At 33.8% G+C, this 20,796-nt stretch overlaps 3 protein-coding genes across 4 annotated transcripts; 2 read left to right on the forward strand and 1 right to left on the reverse strand.

The window, feature by feature from the left end:
* Positions 1–210: 210 nt before the first annotated feature.
* Positions 211–1,975, forward strand: LOC110419516 (Chaperone DnaJ-domain superfamily protein). The gene is made up of 3 exons (XM_021432601.1): positions 211–748; positions 858–927; positions 1,643–1,975. Exons 1-3 carry the CDS (start codon positions 339–341, stop codon positions 1,700–1,702), a joined length of 540 nt encoding a protein of 179 aa, XP_021288276.1. The 5' UTR covers positions 211–338; the 3' UTR covers positions 1,703–1,975.
* A 1,579-nt stretch (positions 1,976–3,554) lies between these two features.
* Positions 3,555–5,287, forward strand: LOC110419388 (cytochrome c). The gene is made up of 3 exons (XM_021432406.2): positions 3,555–3,827; positions 4,092–4,225; positions 4,943–5,287. The coding sequence occupies exons 1-3, from the start codon at positions 3,716–3,718 to the stop codon at positions 5,036–5,038; spliced, it is 342 nt and encodes a 113-aa protein (XP_021288081.1). The 5' UTR covers positions 3,555–3,715; the 3' UTR covers positions 5,039–5,287.
* Positions 5,288–6,141: 854 nt separating this feature from the next.
* On the reverse strand, positions 6,142–19,177 carry LOC110419668 (esterase/lipase/thioesterase family protein). 2 transcript variants are annotated; one of them, XM_021432763.2, is made up of 13 exons: positions 18,906–19,177; positions 17,492–17,576; positions 17,334–17,404; positions 14,084–14,198; positions 13,865–13,944; positions 13,058–13,142; positions 12,885–12,965; positions 10,251–10,345; positions 10,116–10,166; positions 8,002–8,082; positions 7,019–7,099; positions 6,858–6,935; positions 6,142–6,448 (listed from the first exon to the last, which is right to left on the reverse strand). In XM_021432763.2, exons 1-12 carry the CDS (start codon positions 19,022–19,024, stop codon positions 6,905–6,907), a joined length of 975 nt encoding a protein of 324 aa, XP_021288438.1. In that variant the 5' UTR covers positions 19,025–19,177; the 3' UTR covers positions 6,142–6,448; positions 6,858–6,904. The 2 variants fall into 2 exon arrangements, with proteins under 2 accessions (XP_021288438.1, XP_021288436.1); XM_021432761.2 differs by having other exon boundaries at positions 7,027–7,099; positions 18,906–19,176.
* Positions 19,178–20,796: the final 1,619 nt, after the last annotated feature.

Consider the following 20,796-nt stretch of genomic DNA (forward strand, 5'->3'; position numbering starts at 1 on the left):
AAAAAAATATTTTTTAAATTCTAATAATATTAAATAATTTATAAATTAACATTACAAAATTTCAATTATATAATTGAAACATTAATTATCTTTCATATATACTTGTCTTCTATTTATATATAATTAACTTTACATTTTAAAAATACAATTATGTAATTATTATTTATGATTAAATATTACTATTAAATTAAAAGCTGGAATAGAAAAGCAAACAAGGAGTAGTAGGAGGCTTTGACGAGAAGCGGCCATGGACGTGCCACGAAGCTGACCTCGTGGTCCAGCGTGGTTAATGAAGATCTAAAATATTACGAGGGAAAGAGGGAATAGGATCGCCAGCAATGAAAAAAATGGATCTGTACAAGGTGCTGGGGGTGAATCGGAGCGCCACCAAAGAAGAAATCAAAGAAGCGTTTCGAAAGCTGGCGGTGAAGTATCACCCGGACAAGCACTCCCAATCGCCGAAACCCGTCCGAGACTCGGCCACCCTCAGGTTTAAGCAGGTCTCCGAGGCCTACGAAGTTCTCAGTGACGATCGCAAGCGCGCCCACTACAATCTCACTGCTTCTTCTTCTTCTTCTTATAGTTATAATCATCGATACAGAACAGCCAGCCGCGGCGGCGGGGGCTACGGTTACGCTTCTTCCAATTCTTACTCTTATTCTTATAGTAATAACAAAAGTAATATCTGGCAGATTGCGCTTCGCTTTTTCTCTACGCGCACCTTTCTTCTCAATCTCGCCTTTGCCGGGTAATTTCTTTGAATCTTTGATTGTTTCTTTTTTTTTTTTTCCCAATCCCTAAATTGGGATCATTTGTTATTTTATTTTGAATTTGTTTTCTTCTGCTGACCCTTGCAGTGCTCTGTACGGTGGAATTGTTGCAATTGATTCCAGCAGAGAGTCACTATGGAAAATGCATAATTCTGGGGTATGTGTATGACTTTAACAATTACTTAAGAATCCAAATACAAAGCTACAAACTTTACTTAAAACCAATCAAAATAAGATAAGGGTGAACCCAAATTTGAGAAATATAATACTAAGACTCAAAAGCAACTGATAAAAGCCTCAACAATTAAGTATCATAGGAAGTAATCCCTTGGTTAGCTTCTTCTTTGTTCTGCAATATATACTTATATGAAGCTGTTAGCATCATTTTACTTAAACATTCGTAGTGCCTTATGGGTAGGTCAAGATTCAGCTCTCTTCTTGTTTTAAGCATAACCTTAGGCATTTGATTTTGGATTTGTTAGATGTTGCAGAATTGCAATGACTTGGACAAATGTTCATCTCTAGCCATGCCCACTTTATAGCTTTTTGTTTATTTATTTTCAAAAGTGGTTATAGAGGATATACATGCCAAATTACTAATATATTCTATCTAGTCATGGCTTTTGTTTATGACATTGTCTTGTATGGTCATATGACCGTGAATAAAGCCTTATAATTCATCATAAAACTCTGAAAAACCAGACTCACTAAACCCTAAGTAATAGGAGATTACTTTTGAATAATAACGCAATGGACCAAATTGCGATATGACCTGTAATGTTTTGCCTAAGGGCAATTTTTGGTTATGTGACAAGATATTCAATCTTTAGAAACTTGCTTCAGAACGGTACTGATTTTAAGTTATTATTCAGAAATCATTTGAAGAAGCCATGGAGTCACTTGAGAAAGCCAAAGCACATAGAGATACGTAAGAAGACTATTGTTCAAACTCTGTCTGGATTCTGCTAGTTCGAGTTCCAATACTTTATCATGGTGCATTGTTTCCACAATGTTGTGAGATCAAGAGTATTTCTGTACAGTTCCTTCTATTTAATTGTTCATACAGTGATATTTACATCATTGTTTTCAGTGTATGATAGTATAAGTTATTGTAGTACGAGGTCCGCTTTCTCAAAAATGTAAACACATGGTTGTATATGTTAATTGTTAAAGAAATGACCATGTCTGACTTCTCTGCTGCTGAACCACCATTACAACCAATTTTAGAAGAAGTTAACTCTATTGACAATGAATCCTCCTCTTTCCTTTATACAACAGGCTAGAGAACTATTATTCTTGTAGGATTCTCTTCCTTGTAATGCTAACAGTGAAGAAAAAGAAGCAAAGAGACTGCTGGCTCCTGAAAAGTAAGACTTTTTTATGTACCATATGATAGAAATCGAATAAATTCAAGTTGGAGATTATATTTGAATTAAGCTAATGTTGCTTCTGCTTCTTCTTGTGCCATTTTGTTACAAGACATATACGAGAGAGAACATTTTAACATTTTTCTGAATACCAACCAGTTTATGTGATTATTTTGAGGGAAATTGCCTGTTTATCTTTAGCTAATATTTTATTGTACATCTCTCTGAATAAGAAAAGCTTTTTTCTCTTCAACTTCAAAATGAAAAACTGATGGCGCATGGAGGAATCACATAGGCTTTTTTATTTTACTAGGGTTATTCTAAATCAAGGTCATATTTGATATTTTGCATTGTTATCGGGGTTTAGGATTTAGCCTATAAATGCCCTTATTATCTTTTTTTTTTTTTATAGTAGGTGTTGGATGTTAAATGGTTGAGATATTGACATTTTCTCCCTGTTCTTCTCTTTAAACTACTTCTGTTTCTCCATGAATTGCCTCTGTTTCTCTCTAATTTATCCTGTCTATGGTATCCCTCTGATTTCTATTATCTATTCTCTGCCCCACTACACAAGAAGGCAATTACACCCTTTGTGTATCTCTATTTTATGATGCACTGCTAATCTTTGGAAGGTTGAATGTGTGCTATTGAAGGAGGAGACTTAAAACTTTGGAGGTCCTGAATTCATGGCATAAAAATGTTAATTGATGATTCACAATATGAATATATATGTTTTTTGGCAGATCAATTGTTTGTTATCCATCCTATAGTGAAAGTCATACACTAGCAAGTTTATTGTTCTGTTGCTGCACAATGGCTACAATCAACTTACCACCTTTCTCCATATGAATCTTTTAATGCTGTCCCCACTTGCTTCCTATCTTCTCTAATGGGTATTTCTCTGCCTCACTTGATATGATTTGATAATTATATTTAGTGTATCATCCGTATATATATGATTCAATGACGAAAGCAATACAAATCATATTAATGTTTTAGATTTAATGCACTAAAATCTTGTTCTTCTTTAATCGACTAACTCTCCATTGAGTGAGATTAGACTGGAGAAAAGATTTATTTTACATGTTGTCAATATGGAAACAATACTAATCAAATTAACTATTAGGGCTCAATATGCTAGAAATTTTTTTTTATTTAATTTCCAACTCCCCCATGAATGAGATTGGACAGGAGAAGGGATTTATTAACTTTATTTTTTATATACAAGTCGGTACTAATTAAGTCTAACTGGCTTTATTAAATCATAATTATAGATTATAATATTAATTTTTATAAAAATCCAATTTAATAGAAAGGGCATTGTAGGCATTAATTGGACGGCTAATAATACGCCACGTGTAAGTATCGGAGGGGTTGCTGCCGTTGTTGAGCTGTGGCAAGCCACGCTCCTTCCTTTCCTTACTTTCCTCTCTGGAATATTCGGAGAAAGCTCTGTGAAAGGACCTTTTGCTCTGCTTACCCGCCCTTCTCTTCTCTTCTCTTCTCTTCTCTCGCCTTCTTTCTTAACAATTCCGAAGCTTTTAACCCTAGAGAAAAACCAAACAACATCAACGAAAAATGGCGTCGTTCCAGGAAGCACCGCCTGGTAATTCAAAGGCCGGAGAGAAGATTTTCAAGACCAAGTGCGCCCAGTGCCATACCGTCGAGAAGGGCGCCGGTCACAAACAAGGTACTTATTCCATCTTTTCTCTGATTTAATTTCATTGGATCTGTTGATGTTAGGTGCTTTTTGTAGTAATATATTTGATGATTTGGAAGGATCTCTTATCTCTGAATTCCCATAGATCTAAATAGCATCAACCCAAGTATCTGTTCCTGAAATTTTGAGTTTTGGGGTTGGATTATAATTTAATGAAATAATTGCTTTGGGAAAATTTTCTTTTGGATTAGAAATCTGGGTTCAGTTTTTTGTTTCGAATTTTTTCTTAATCAGGGCCCAATCTCAACGGTCTATTTGGAAGGCAATCGGGTACAACTCCAGGGTACTCATACTCCGCTGCTAACAAGAACATGGCTGTGATTTGGGAGGAGAAAACTCTGTATGATTACCTTCTCAATCCTAAGAAGGTTAGCTGCTAACATAACCCATTTCACTCTTCAAAAATCACTCATTTTTAGTGTTTTTGTAATATAAGCATCTCGATATCATAAATCTTTCCTCATATTATGTAGGAATGTTTTGGTAATTGTTAGAAGTACTGTGATAGTTCTCTGCTTTGTGATTATGGTTGACCTACTCTTTCTGGTATATAAATAATTTTATTTATTGCCATTCTTGTTTATTTTCTGGGATGTGAATTAGCTTCATGCCTTTGCTTTCCTGATAGCGAGAATAGAAGCGTAATCTTGAGTAAATTGATTTTTCTCTAAGTATAAAACAATACTAGAATTTGTCTAGGTGTTTAGTGGCCGGGGGGTGGAGTGAAATAATTACATGGTTTGAACTGTGCTGATGCTGAGGATGTGTGGGAAGTTGTGGACCGCCATTAACAATGTCAATACTCTTGAACAAGCACTTTTTTTTTTTTTTGCCTTTTTTGAATTCTAAAATTTGTGCTCATTTGAGATATTGAATTTTACTGTTTCTTTCAAAGGTATTGAAGTCATTCTGTATTGTGCTTGGTTATTGACAATTATAGGAATAAAAATCTTGTTTTTGTGGATGCTCTTAATTTGTTGTGTCTGCAGATGTTCATATCTTTCATTTTTGGCTGCTGTTCTTATCAAATTCATTGTTGATGTTTACTGAATAGTGTTGCTCACCTTGGTACAATTTTTGTGCAGTACATCCCTGGAACAAAAATGGTTTTCCCTGGATTGAAGAAGCCACAGGAACGTGCTGACCTCATTGCATATTTGAAGGAATCTACAGCACCCTAAATGGCTTTGCGCACTCTTGGTTTACCTATTCCATTTTGCAGTCATTGGAGATTGTTTCTCACAGCAAGGATATAATAAATTCGACCTTGTAGGTCAGCCGTGCTCTTTGTAGAATGAGCATTCTTAGTAATTGTTTATTTGAGAAGAGGTTGCCATTGCTGGCATATGTAAGGCATATTCAATTTAGACTACATGAATTTCTGGTGAATTACCAGCATGCAAATGAGAATTTTTTTTCATATTGTTAAACAGATTCCACTGCTTCTCATTTCAAGTTTTATTTGGTGGAATGTTTAAATTTAATGATGCTTTTTTCCAGCTCAAACCTCAATAGTCTATTCTAGGCAGTTTATTTATGTGGGTATGTCAAAGTGTTAGGGTGCATGTTTTGGTTGTGTGTGGTCTCCCATCTTCATGAGGAATGTTGGATGGAACATTTTTTTCTTTTTTCTTTTTATAGTTTTATGGAAGCAATTGACATGAGGCATTGCTTTTCCTAGCATTTGTAAGAGGATGCTGATGTTATTTTGACAATAAGCTGTTGAATGCTAGCTGACATACTGAGTGATTGGCTTGCCCTGGCTTAGGCTATCTTTAATTGTTTGGTAACTGTTTCATGAAAAAGGCACAGAAAAGCACATTAAGAGGCTAAATATTATTATCCATGACCATGAGCCAGATGTGCTTTTAGTGTAAAGACTCCATGAATGTGTTGGATGTGCAGATAGATCTTGAATATATAAACATGATATGGAGATGATTGAATCCTTTCGTTATTTATCGGGCGTGTTTTTTTAAGCAATATGAACATTGCACAATTAGGCGATTGGATTAAGATAGTTAATAAAACTTGTTACAAATTTTCAATTCAAAAGACATTTATTAAATAAAATAAAAATTTTATTTATAAGCTCAAGACTAATTTCATTCCTTGTTGATTTGTAATTCGTGATTGAAGCATGTCTCTTGACTTACTATGTTGGGATTTACAGCATGATAAAATGTTTCTTGTGAGAAAGGATTTTTCAGGAGGGCTGTCATAATATTTAAAATTCTACTATCAATTCACACAAATATGTTCATTTAGATCTTATTTAAAAGAATATACTTCCAATTTTCTTTTTCTTTTTCATTCTAATAATTGAACCTCAATCCACAAACCAAAGACCTCATTTCAGTAGCAATTTGTTTATCAGCAATAGTTGGGCATTATTATCAAACCACAAGGCACAATTCATCAACATAATAACTCCACCCTTGATACTTCTCCTAGCTTTAAAATCAACAAAATTAAAGTTAAAAAAGAAGATATTTAAAGCCAATGCCATTGAATTTGTGCAGCTGATTCATCATGGCTATCACCCAGCTGATTCAAGATTCTGGCTGCACCGGCCGACGGAGTCCTGGGATCTGCAACATAATTCAACTGTAAATAGAGGTATCCAATAATGCAATAGGAAAAAATAATAAAAATAGAAATGTAAGTGATGATTAAATTCATGAAGAAATTTTCTTGAAATCAATAATGCCTTTCCTTCTTCCTGAAGGATGCAGCACTTTAGATAGAGCATTAAGGATTGTCTTGTTCTAAGTTACAGATTCCTAAAACATATGGCTTGTATCCTTAGACAAAATAAAATGAATCAGAAATTTCCTTGACAGGATTGTAAGTGGTCAGAGTGTTTGTGAATCACGATCTTAAACGTTTCAGTGTCCAAGTCAATCAATAACTTCAAATAATATTAAAAAATAGTTTTGTAGAAGTAAAGAAAATCTTCTCCCAACCAATTTACAATCATCTTTGGCAACAAATACTAACCTCGACTCCATGAGGGCCAATGCGGTTACGAGATTTAAAATTGAGTATCAACATTGCAAATTCATCGGGCACATCTTCCTACATTTTTGTAACATTTAGAACTCGCAATTTAGAAAATAAATAAATAAATATAGGGAAAAGAACACATAAGGCAACATAACTGATGAACCTGTATAGCATGTCCTGTATGTCTGACAACCACCATTTGAAACTTGCCTTGCATTTGACCAATTGTGAGAGCTCTATAACAAAACAACGCAGAGAAGTTCTCAGAATGTCAACTAGGACCAAAACAATCAATCTTATGATGATGCAAGTTCAAAATTGACCAAAATTGTTGTTAATTTATCATGTTATGCTGATTACTTTAGTAATATAACCATGTAAATTTGAAACACAAAGAAGCTCAACATTATGGGTTATGGTCTCATCAATACATGGTCACAGGTTGTAACATATTGTCCAGAACACAATATTTACAAGTTGCAACATATTGTAAAAAATGAAAAATTAAAATCATTACAAATCTCTTGTCGTATCCTTGCCAATCTCATATCCTATTCCACAAGAATCTTCACGCATACATGTCTATATTTTGTTACACTAGTGTCTTACATTCAAGCCCAACACCGAAGAATTAGAAAAACTTTTGTTAAATATCATTCAAGAATAATATTAGACAAAACTGTTCCTATTATACCATCTTCAGAAAAGATAACAGGCCTGCTTTTCACTTTCAATAAGACTAGTTCAAAGGCCAGATAATGTAGAAATTGATCATGGTTGATATCAATCTCACCCCTCCAAGCAGTTCAGCCAAAGAGCTTCAACACAAACTGCAGAAAATTTTCAGACAGATCCCAGAGGTCATGCTACTCATCATATGAGCGCACAGGCCCAAATGCCATGTTAGTGAAGGCAATGTAAGTGCAGCTCCAGGCCGCTGAATGTGCAGAGAACATATTAATTGACATGTTTTTGCCTAATGAGTATTTAATTTGTCCCATAATAAAAGATATACAATAAAATTCATTATAGGTGATGATCTATTTATGATAGTAAACAAACAATTTTGGTATTATAATAAAAAGGGAAACATGAGCAAATCAAATAGGCAGAGCATTAGAGATCCAATGGAGGCTACCTGTCCAGTCTGTCTGTTCCAGCCAATAACAAGAGCTTTGGAACAGGACAAGATAGAAATTTTTCTGAAAGGCCTTCATACCTGGGAGACAGTTAGCAAAATTAAAATGGAAATATTAAAGCAGACAGTACCATAAGAACTCGAATCTTCATTTGAAATAATTTTACCACTTGAATGTTTAAAAGGAATAAAAAATCAAAAGACAAGCAATTAAGACTGGTTTCATTATTCGGCAATCAGAACTGCCATTGCAGATGAACCTTGAGAATACGTCACAGCTTTCGGTTCTCAAACAATTACCACAAGCAAAATAAGTTGACCATACAGTTCAGTCAGGAGTTTTTCTCTCTTTTCTTATGCAGACCGAAAAACTAGTGAGGACCCCTTTATTTTCATCGAAATGGTTACGCAGAACATGGTTCATGAATATGGTTCATCCATGCATTTGGCTATGTATGATGGAATTACTCTTTCTGTAATAAATTAAAAAAGTTGTATGTAAATGTAAATATTGATACTTTTCATTCAAATATAATCAATTTCTTCACAAAGATCTCCTGTGAATGAAAAGTTTGAATGAATTTGAATGAAAAGTTTCGGTGTCCTATACAAACCTGGACACTGGTGAAGAAAACTTGTAATCCTACTTCCAAGAATTCTTCGGCACTCATGCTCCATAGCCTGTAATCCTTCATCACCGATAGTAGTGTCCAGGTTTGTATCGGACACCGACACACAGGGGTACACGGTGTATCCATGCTTCATAGCCCGTAATCCTACTTCCAAAAAAACTTTGGCATTCAAGTTTTTTAAACTAGAATTCCTAAATGCAGATATTATGTCTCTATAATTTTGACAGCAGGATTCTCTAAACCACAATTTATTATATTGTTGTTTGGAACCAAAACAAACATTTTTACACTCATTAGAGGCAATAAAAGATGAGTCAACTAAATCAACTCCAACCTACCGATGATTCAAATCAGCAGAAAAAATCTGGACCTGACATCCACCTATAGAATAAAAGTGGCAAAATTTGATTCAAACCCAAAACACCCCCCAACTCGTACTACCTTGAATTGACTAAAGTAATTAATGACCCAAACCTGAAATGACCAGAAAAGTACAAAAGTTGATTTGATCTGAACCTAAAACAACCCAGACCCAACCTACCCAACATGACCTTTTCCTTAACAAGAACAATTCATTACCAGTTTACAATGGTAGACTTCCAAAACTACAATTACAGTCAGTATAAAACAGAACAATAAAAGGTCCAGAAATAAGTTGTTACAAGCATGGTGTCACAGGAAGAAGTTTGTTTTTGACAGATTCTGGGATAGAATTCAGTAAATTTACAAGAGGACAAAAACCTTTTGATTCACAATTCCTTTGTGTAAACTTTAAAAATATCCTTATCCTTAGATGATATCATATTAAAAAAAAAATGCACAGAAAACAATCATATGGAGAATGGAAAATAAAATAAAGATCAGCTCATGGAAGCACACATCTCCTAATAATTAAATTATTTTTCCTACAACCAGTCAAACGATATACATAGAAGCAAACTCCCAAAACTTCAAGTTTTGATCACTTGAAACCAAGCAGAAAATTAATTGCCTGAACATGAAAGGACTTGTTCTTCCGGCACATTATATATAGTGGCCACCCGTAAGAAGCCAGGAAAATTCCTATAATAAATTTGTAAACCACTAGAATGAGCAACACACTTGAAGGTAAACAGCAATCCCAGACCTATAAAAAAAAGGACAAACCTACAAGCTAGTTGCAGACTTACATTAACCATAAGCACGATTTCAGATCATCAGAAGCAGCTTGAACAAAATATATACACATGAAAACTGTAACAACTCTTAAATGATGGGTTTAATATAAATACTTGACAAACAACCAGGAAAAATTGCATGTCTGGCTGAATATCCAAACTAATAAATCATTAAATTGTACCCAAGCAGGTGGCAGAAAGCACCAATTTGTAGTTAAGACATTTACAATGAAGACTAAGGTTTAAGTTGGAATATCCATAACAACAATAGACCTCATCATTATTAAACAGTTTTCTATGGAATTAATAATAAAACTTTACTCACCAGCCTCTCCAATATTGTTCAGTTTCTTCCAACCGTGCTCTGTGGACATAACTATGGGAAAAAGTTAGAATTATTCCTTTTGGACTTGGAAATTTACACAATAGCAATATATAATTAGATGATAGAAACACTTACCATTTCTTTGAATCATCATACTTTAAAGTGGTAGGAATGGATACACGTGCAGAGTCAATATTCCTTAATGAACCTCCCCTAACGCTCCATTCAATCTACACATGTTAATTTTCCATTACAACACTAACTTCACCACAGAACAGAAACTTGCTTGATGAAAATACAATTCAGCTAAGCATATGTTCATATATATGTGACAAGTGATATTGGTCTTGGTCCAATTAAATGGAAAGCAGTGCATTTTCCCTGGGTACTCACATCGAGGGACTAGCCTTTTAAACTAAGAAAGAGGTTTGGTCTAAAGGGTTTTCCTTTTCTTTTTTTGTTAATAATATATAATATCACTGAATGCATTTTCTCTGGGTACTCGCATCTAACAACCAGCCTTTTAATTAAGAAATAGGTTTGGTCTAAAGAGTTTACTGTCGTTTTTTTTAAATAAATAATAGCACTCAATTATAGGTGCTAAGTCTACAATAAAAACCAGAAGTTTCTCTTAGCAATGTAAATCAACAGTGATTTAAACTTGATTTCAACCTTTTTGGAGGGCAAGAGCACCTATATTTCTCTACCTTTGGTTACTTCTATTCATTTTCATATTTTCTTCTCATATTATTCTTCTATAGTCCAGCAAGCTGGCAGCTATTATCCACTGACTTGCTGGTATAAGCACCATGCAGACCAGTCATCAAGGCAACACCTCAAGACAGAATTCCAATAAACTTCACTAGCACCGGTTACTTATTGCTTACACTTCTTTATACACAATGCTTCACAACCCTACTTTCCACGCATACGAATGGAGCTGAGAAGTTTTGACAGTGTGTAGTGGACGCTATTGGGTATCAGTCAGGTGGAAAGTCCAAAGGGACATTGGCAACCAATAAATACATGTAAATGTTATAGATCAAAGTCAATTCATCTTTTCTCAGTCAATGTATCACCTGTGGATGTCTCACAAAAATCTTGATACCATATGTGATTAAAGATAGTTGAACCATTCTAGAATCCGCACATATGTCTGCATTCATATTTTATGTAACAATGTATTATGAAGAAATTGTAAATTTGTATTTTTTAATTAAAGAATGTCTTAATTATCAATTACAAATTTTGACACTGTCATTCCAAGACCAGAATCCAGAAACCTATAACCAAATTTCTCAGAAAGCATTCAATAAACTATATTCCATCTATGTCAACTTTTCCTGCTATTTATTTTCAAAAACAAAGAACAACAAAACTAAAATTTTAATATCTAAATTTTTAATTCTAATTTGAATTGTCTCGCATACATTGCACATATCAACTGGCTAGTTGCAATTGTATCAATCAAAAAATCTACTCACCATTCATCTTCTTTTATATCAAAATCAAATTATAACAGACAGAAATCCAAAAAATAAACCAAATAGCAACAGTTCCTAGGATTTTGAACAAGTTTCAGTCTTTATTTCAGTTCCAAGTTGATGTAGAATGTCTAGCAGATAATTTCTTAGAGCAGGCTGAGCGTCAAAAGCCAAAACGAAAAGCCCAAAAGTCATAAATGGGCATGTTCATAATTTTAATATTTTCCTTGTTAGTTAGGAGTCTACATAGGAATTACAGGTATAATAGAATTTCTCTTTTATTTAATTTAGTTTTACTAGGACTTTAGGATAGGGATGTTCTAGTTAGGAATTAAATCTCTTGTTAACTACTCTAGTTGTACTAGACAACCGGAAGTAGAGTTTTACTAGGATTTAGGCCTATAATGTTATAAATAGGACCCTTGGGCTTAGTTTTTAGGATCATCAAATAATATTACTAAGTTCTCTCAAACTTGAGTTTAAAGTTTTAATATTTGAAACTTGGTTATTAACCTTAAAGGCATAGTCAGGTGCTAGGCTTTATTTCCACACTAACTTGCAGCGTCACAAGTCTCAAAAGCCTACCTTTGAGGCAGATGTCATAATACCAAACAAAAGAAATGGGAAGAACAGGTTTACAGGTTTAGCAGGCCTGTGCAATGCAGGTTTAAGAGAATATTTGTTAAAAATCACGAGTTTGTAGATCTTAAATTCCTAGAGATTCCTTTAAACTTATATTAATTGAGGAGTAAAAGAACAATTGGCCTAGTACACTTTGGCACAACCGTGTGAAAAAAGATACAAGCCCAGAAGATAATCAGCCAGGTCACAGTCTCCCCTCAGTTTACAGCAGTGAATTCAGGGTTCAACAGCTCAAAGATTTGAAGGGGCTTGTCAAATCCTTGTCCAGTAGCATTGTCTTGAATCTTGATGGATCATTAGTTGATCCTAAAGCATTACTGTTACCTCATTTATTTTAACCTACAAAATTCTAACTTCAGGAATTATGCAATTATTGAAAGTAGTTTATAACTACATTACATGTACTCTTAGCTGCCTTGCAAGTTTCCATATCCACTCAACTTCAACTATTAAGCCTAATGCCTATAGAAAAGTAATAATAGAATAAAAAAATAAGAGTGCAAATACACACCCACCACATAAACACACACATATATGCTTGAAACATAGTACATTTACTTATCCAAAGGAAAAAAGAAGAGACACGGTTGATTCAACATGTCAATAAACAGAAAAAATGGCAGTCACAAGGAAACATATTTACCGCTTTCTCAATGCTTGAAAAGTACTGCATTCTGTTTGAAAGGATTTTCTGCATGTGCATTAATGATGCCATAGCTGTTCCCTGAAGTGAGCATGTTTGGTTTCAATACATTGCTTTACTAGCAAGCAAACCATTAAAAGATAATGTCAAGATGCCTTTTTAAGGGAACCAACCTCTACAACATCCACAACCACCAAACCAGCTAAACTACGCAATGTTTTCTTTGCAGCAACATGCACAGCCACTGAGCCTCCCATGCTGCGTGCCAATGACATAAGATAATCAATCAGACATTTAATCATTTAGGGCACATTGATGGTATTTTTTCCATTTCATTCTTTACAAGGAATATATAAAACTTAAATAGGTTTTTCATTTTTCTATTTTGACTCTGTTAACTAAATCACCCAAAGAACCAATAGCCATGTCATGGAAACATGCCATAAAAAATATAGTGACCGTCAGCAACAAAATAGTTATTCAGCATAATTGCATGTGTTCTCCAACTACAAAGTTAAATTGGCAACTTAAATTATTCTGCATTACAAATTGATTGACAAATGGTGAAGGTTATCCAAGAAACAATCTGAAACCCCTTCATTCTCTGACTCCCATGAGCCCACATTACAGAGTCGGTCAGAATAAAATAAATATATTAATTAGATCTAAAAATATATATTATTTGCAAAAATAAAGAATTTATGGGTGCATATATCATTTTCACATTGACCCGCTATCATAGCTATCACTTGGGTCATAAAAATGCACACACATCAGCAAGCACATACACACAGAAGAGAAACGAGAAGAAGAAAAAAGCATGCCTAGCCATTTGGCACTTTGGCACATTTCCTTGTTGAATAGTGCTGTCGAAAGGGTGAGCACCTTTCTTTTGTTGCTTTTGCTCTTGAAAATGAATTACGTACAGGTATACAGTACAAAACTCTTTGAAAAACACTAAAATAAAAGAAGAGCACAACCTGTGGCCAACAAGCACAATTGCAGGAGGAGAATCTCCATACAATGCCTTCAAAACAGCAAAAACATCATTGCACATAGTCTGCACATGTAAGATATTTTTTAGTTCTATTGATGTATGCAACATTAGAATGAAAATTTTCATGACCAAACAATTAAAACACTTGACCAAAGGAAGAAATCCTTCTTTACTTCCATTTCTATGCTTAAAGAATGTGTACCTCAATAGATAGGTCAAGATCATTTTCTGTGGACGACTTTCCGTGTCCTCTAAGGTCCATGGCAACTACTCGAGCTTTTTCCTTAATTTTACTAGCCGACAAAGCAAATGAGAGCCTGAAATACCAAGTTAGACAACTCATTTTAATTAGAAATTCAATTTAGAATGAGAGGCCGGAATACCAAGTTAGACAACTCATATTTATCAGAAATTCAATTTAGAAAAAAGGTAGAGACAAAAAAAATCTGTATAAATGGAAAATTCTTATCAGATTGGATTCCAAGGAGATAATGCCAATAAAGCTAAAATACACATCCAGATTAGTTAACAATTTAATATAAGGAGCATTATTCAATGAAACATAAGGATAAATTAATGGGGACTATCTTCTGTGAAGCTAGTCTCTAACTTAAATTAAAATCACTCCCATTTTAATCAACTATAACATGTCCTAGGACATTTCCTCAAAGCAGTATTGCAATCAATTTACTTCAGGAGAAAAGGGGGAGGGTGAGGAGAGAGTTAACCTAACTTTGACTCTTAAGACAATTTGAACGAGCATGGAACTGTTAAACTCTTTAACAGAAGACAGTAAAGCAACAGTTAAAAGATACTATGCATACACTAGAAATGTTCCCTAGCCGAAAATAGTGAAATCTTTAATAGTTGAAATGAAAATCTGCACATGGAATTAAATTTTGACTGAAACATCTATAGGAGGAGAAGGTCCCTGCTATTCTGTGTGAGTCTCCAAGCCATTAATGATTAACATTACATGTTGGAAAGGCAAATAGATACATGAAAATTGGCACTTCTTGTCTTTAAGAGCAACCCAAATGATACAAAGCCACATTCCCACATCAAGGGCATTAGTCCAGATTGAGGGCACAAGTTCAAATGATGATAGTGCATACAAAGAGAGACTGTTTGAGGATCATCATATGGAGAGAGCACAATAACTCCAGATGGCACCTAGAATAATCACTTTAATATATCTATATCACAGTTTACAGCCATGGAAGGAAATAGATTGGAGGAGGATTTCTCAGGTTACTTTGACTGAGACAAGTGGAGGTTACTGCCTATTCCAATATTTAATTATTTGTTTCTCAATTATCTGATGAAACAATATATCAGAAGTACATTCTCAAATTTCAAGGTCTATCATGACTAAACTCAGGCTCATATCCAATGGGTCAATTGCTCAAAAGCAAGGATGGAGAGGATGCTTAGGAATCCAATGATTGTGTTCCCCATTCACCAAAAGTAAGTTATTGTTCAAGGTACTATAGTAATATTATAGTAACAGTTTGGATATATTATAGCACAATACATAATGCAGCAGCATTCACATTAATGTTGATCATACTGTACACTATTTAGGCATTCCTTTGGGGAGATGACATTAGAAATTATTCAAAGTTAAGCATTCAAGTTCCTCTACAAAATTTAGAGTTTTTAGGAAACTTTGGACAGTTGACATTAAAACTTTTGAAAGGAGGGGAGAGGATTTCTTCTCTTTTTGTGGTACAAGGGAGAGTACTAAGACATAACTTGAGATCTCTAAAAAACCCCACACCTTAAAACTTCAGCCAAACCCAATTGACTTCATATCAAGGTTTTGATGCTATATAAAGTACTTTTAGATAGCATCATGTATCATTTTCAAGATCTTCACAGTGATTTCATACATATGGTGATCTTTGTATCGTTGACTTTAGTATGATTATGATATTTATTCAAATATGTTATGGTTGTTGCTTTTACTACTTTTTTGTTTCTAAAAGGAAAAGGCCAAAAACATGTTTAGCTACAAAAGCAAATGATAGGTTTGAAAAATTACCAAAATGCATAATTTTACTATTATATCAACTAATTTGTTGTAATTGGTGTTACATTTCAATCATTTGATCATTTCTTTAATCAATTATAAGTTTTTTTTCACCATTTGATTTTCCTTTATAGCAATTTTTTCAAACATAGGAAGCAAATATCAAAGGCAACAACCCTTGCCGAGTCTTAATATTCATAAATCACTAGTAACAAAAAAAAATTAATGTTTTTTATATCAAAGCAAAAGGTCATTTAGTATAAAATTCCCAAAATATCCCCATAATAACAGTTTAAAAAATGTAATAATCTCAATCTGTATTTAAAGAACAATTTGCAAAATACAATTCCGTTTCTAAGTTATTGTGTTGTTAACCATATTATCCTGATAAATCAAACAAACCACAAGACTTAGAATGAGAAAATTAAGTTAAAACAGTTAAAATGATGCTAAATTGGCTAAAAAACCAAACAAAAAAAAGAGAGAGAGAAGTGAAAAAAGAACAGTTGCAATGCGTTTAGAAATGGGTTGTAAAGATAATTTTGAAAGTGTCAAGGATAGCCACATACAAAGGACTGAAATTTTATGAAGGAAGCGAACATGTTGAATGCACAGTAAAATAAGAATTTGAATGCACATCACCGAAGCTTGTTGAAAAAAGTATCTCATCCTTTTAGATAAAATTTACATCTCCCATATGTAGTGATCTAATTCTCCTCAACAATTTAAGATCATTGCCATGTAGGACCACCAACTTTTACCGAGTACAAGGATCTAAGGACTGTGACAGACCACCTTGAACTTTGAGCAAATCACCCCATACGAAATCCCACCTGACTGATGTAATTAAGGAAGTTCAATCTAATTACCAGAACACCAACCTTTAGATGTATATTGGATCTCTATTTTTCTCTCTATTATTTAATGTCTCCAATTCCCTTTACACTTAAATTCCACTACAGATGTATTCCACTGTTGAGAACAACAGTTTTAAATCATATTCACATGGTTTGTTGTGGATACAGTGAAATGGTTTGTGGAATGGTTTGTTGTCGAATATCACAAAATCAACTACGTCACCCTTGCACCACCTTCCAAATCTAAGCTTATTTTGACTATATTCACAAGTCAGAGAACAAATAAAGGTCCCAAAAGTGCCAAAAACTATATTTTTTACTTTAACTACTATTTTAATAGTTTACCACATGAATTGCAGCATTCGCACACCCGCATAGATTGCAATTTCTTATCAGGATATAACTTTGCTAAGTGCCATGAATCATCCTAAGTGTAAAGGCTTAACAAGCCATGGTCAAAGTCTGATACAATGACATTTTCTACTGCTTTCAGAATCAAGCTTCATGAATTAGAAACATGTACAGAAAAAACATATATATATATATATGCTGATCAAACATACCCAGAGTAGCCACCCCCGTGTAGACAAAAAATAACTGGTCCTTCTGTTCCTGCCATATATAAATGAAAGACCTAAAATGATAAAGCATATTAGAAGTAAATAGTTATTGAAAATGGAAATTATTGTGCCATTGAACTGCCAAATCAATGAACACTAACATCATTTGAGTCTGATATGCAGATATCTTCCTCTCGATCAAAATAGCCCGACCAATCCAAAGGTGAGTATTTTTGAGAAAAACCCCTACAACAACATTTATTTAAAAAAATCAAAGACCTAAACAAGCAACACAGAAAATGTAAATTAGAACCAAAAATTCAGAACAGAATCTAGCCAAAATATCTTATCTCTACCAACTCAAATTATGAACAGAATAGAAATGCCATCCAGAAGACCAGAAAAAAGGTTAAAAATTAAAGGAAAATTAAATGTCAATGTCTCGTTGTTACATTTTATAAGTGTTATATAATTTGTTCGAAGCACTCGCACGTATGAAATCAGAGGAGAAAACTACGAGGAGAAGAGGGGAAGGGTAGGGGAACACAGAGAGAAAGAGAGAGAGAGAGAGAGAAAGGAAGATTCCTTTCTTCGAGTATCTGTTTATTCTGGGAGTTGACATTTTGAACTAGGGAATTATATTTTCAAAGAAATAAGAAATAAGAAACTAAACTTATTCCCAAGATATGCCAAGTAAGATGGCAGGAATCAAAACCAACATTTGATGATGGAGAAAGACAGATAGAAAATTAATCCATGAACAAATAACTTAATCGCAGACATCTCTATCACAATAATTGGATGAAAATGTTTTTCTCTTGACCTAAGAAAAATTGGGTGGAAATAATTTAACAAAGACATAGCCAAACAAGCAATGGCATGTATCAAAGACATATCCATACCACTTTTGAACGAAAAGATCATCAATGTCTCCTCTCATTCTTGGCTTCTCAAAGCCAAGGAATTGCTTTGTCAGCATCAAAACAAAATTTAATGATGAATAACACATTGCATGAAAAGGATTATTGTAGTTACTAACTTCATAAGCATAAATGCAGGATAGGGAGTTCGATCTCGTGACTCCTCTTCAAAGGTGAGGTATGGGTGTGGCTACCTATTAAGTTATTTTATGGCTTTGATAACAAATTCCGTCACTCTTTTTGAACAAAAATTTGCAAAATGCTATTTTCTTGTATAAGCAATTAGCACGAAAAGCAAAACTTTTTCATCATTCATTTCTCATTTTCCAAAAATTATAATTATTCGTCATTTTTTTAAAATGCCCTACCTTCCAATAATTCAATAATATAACAAAAAACAGTTAAGGAAAATTCTGAGAAAGCTCAGACCTTCCGTCAGTTTCATTCTTCCTCTTGAAATTCTGGTTTCCTTTAAAAATTTAGCAAACAATGAAAACCCGAGAGAAAATTATGCAATATTAGATAAACATAAACTAAAGTTTAAGCAAGTAATGATCGGAAAACATGAAAGAACAGAACAGAGCATCAAAGTTGCATGAAGGGAATGAAATGAGAGAGCGAGAAAGAATCCAAACGAGCAAGTTCGAGAACTCACTGAGTTGGAGGGCGATCAGGTAGGGAGGCAAACGCAGAAACAACCGGCTTGCTCTCTTGTTGGTGTTGTTGCTCTTCGAGGGTCTCCTCGGGGACTGAACCCAGGTTCGATGAATCCATTTTCTCTAGCTTAATTGAATTCTATTTCTCACTTTCACTATCAAAATTCAAACTCCCTTAATGAGAAAAGGAACAAACCGTCAGCGTACGTAAGTATACAATTTTCGATTCCCAGATTCACGATCCAAGGCGGTTGAAGTGTACAAAGCTCAAAATTTAACCAGAAACAAATGAATAAAAGCAAAGCCCAGAGGCCCATAAGGAAGCAAACCAAATTTCTTCTACTCAGAGTTCAGAAACAGTTGGTTGGGCTGGGTTCTCTTCTCACCCCAAATGGAAATTCTATTTTTTTTTATAATTTTACAATTATTTAATTCTAGAATAAATTTTACCAAATTCTTCCAGTACTAAAATACTCATTATTATTGATTTTTTTAGTTAAATTATATAATTAGCTTCCAACAAATAAGGTCTAATTTTGATCAGTTTTTTCCAATAGCAGTGAGGCGGTGACGACGGTGGTTGACGAAGCAAGCCAACTTTGAAAGATCGAAATTGCATAACTTTATTTATATAAATTTGAGCCTTTTTCAATAAAAATTAATGTCAAGCTTTATTCTTTATTTTTGGTTTTCGAAATTTGAAATTGTGATGACTTTGTAATGTTGAAACTTTGGTAACGATAAGGATGAAAATGACAAGGCCACGAGAAAATGCAACATCATCTCAATTAAATATTAAATCAGTATAAATAAAAAAAAATTTAACATCTTTAACTATGTCAATTTTTAATAAGTACATAAATTTAATTTTTATAAATTATTATACAAATACAAAGACTAATTGTATAATTTGACTTTTTTCTTTAAACATTCCTATACATCAACCTCTATCAAATTTACACAATCCATAGGAGATTTTAGCACTTTATTGTAAAAAAAGGATTGCTCTCATGAACATCAATTTAAAATATTTTGTCAATGAAAATAAAAAGTGTCAACTTTTAAATCCAAGTGTGCATGTGTGTGTGTGTGTGTGTGTGTGTATATATATATATATAAAACAAATATTTCTGAATCATTTTCTTGAGTGATATTGGGATTATTGGTCATTGATGAATATGTGGGAGACATATTTGGGCTGTTTGAAGGTGTGATTTCTTGTCTGTTATAAACAGGTTGGGGTATATTTGGAGAATTATTTACAGATTGGAGATTTGTCCTAACTGTGGGGAGTGAGGATACAGAGGCTCGAGCCGTTCTGAAGTCTGTTTCTACGTTTGAAACTGACCCTATATTTGATATATTGAAAGATCTTCTGGATGGAACTCTTTGTGGCCTATTGAAGACAAGTTCTACAGAACCATCTCTGAATTGTTGAACATGATTAATTTCTGTATTTTGTATAGGAACATGACTTATTGCTCCTTCTATTTTCCATTTATTTGGTAGTTGTACTTCATGCCATTGTATGGTTTTGGGTATGGCAATATGTGATCTGGTCATATCTCTTGATCTAAGAGAGGTATATTTTGAAATTGGTTTTGTATTGGAATACTTTTCTCTTTTGTTTTTATGAGATATCCACAGAAAGAATTTAGATGTAAAGAATGGAATGTTGATGTTTTGTAAATTTGGTTTTGAGGGACTCTAGGAATTTCCCAATCATCCATTTCTTGAATTATATTTTCATAATGAACATTTTCTTCATTGATTTCTGGGTTTTGAATACTAGAACCAGAACTGGAGCGAGAAGTGTTTCTTAGAAACGGAAACATTTTGGAGATTAATTTCTTTTCTTACATAAGGGGTTCTAAGACGCAGATGACTGTG

This window comes from Theobroma umbraticum, unplaced genomic scaffold (assembly GCF_002168275.2).
Source record: "Theobroma umbraticum cultivar Fairchild unplaced genomic scaffold, ASM216827v3 scaffold_67.0, whole genome shotgun sequence".
Taxonomy (NCBI): Eukaryota; Viridiplantae; Streptophyta; class Magnoliopsida; order Malvales; family Malvaceae; genus Theobroma; species Theobroma umbraticum.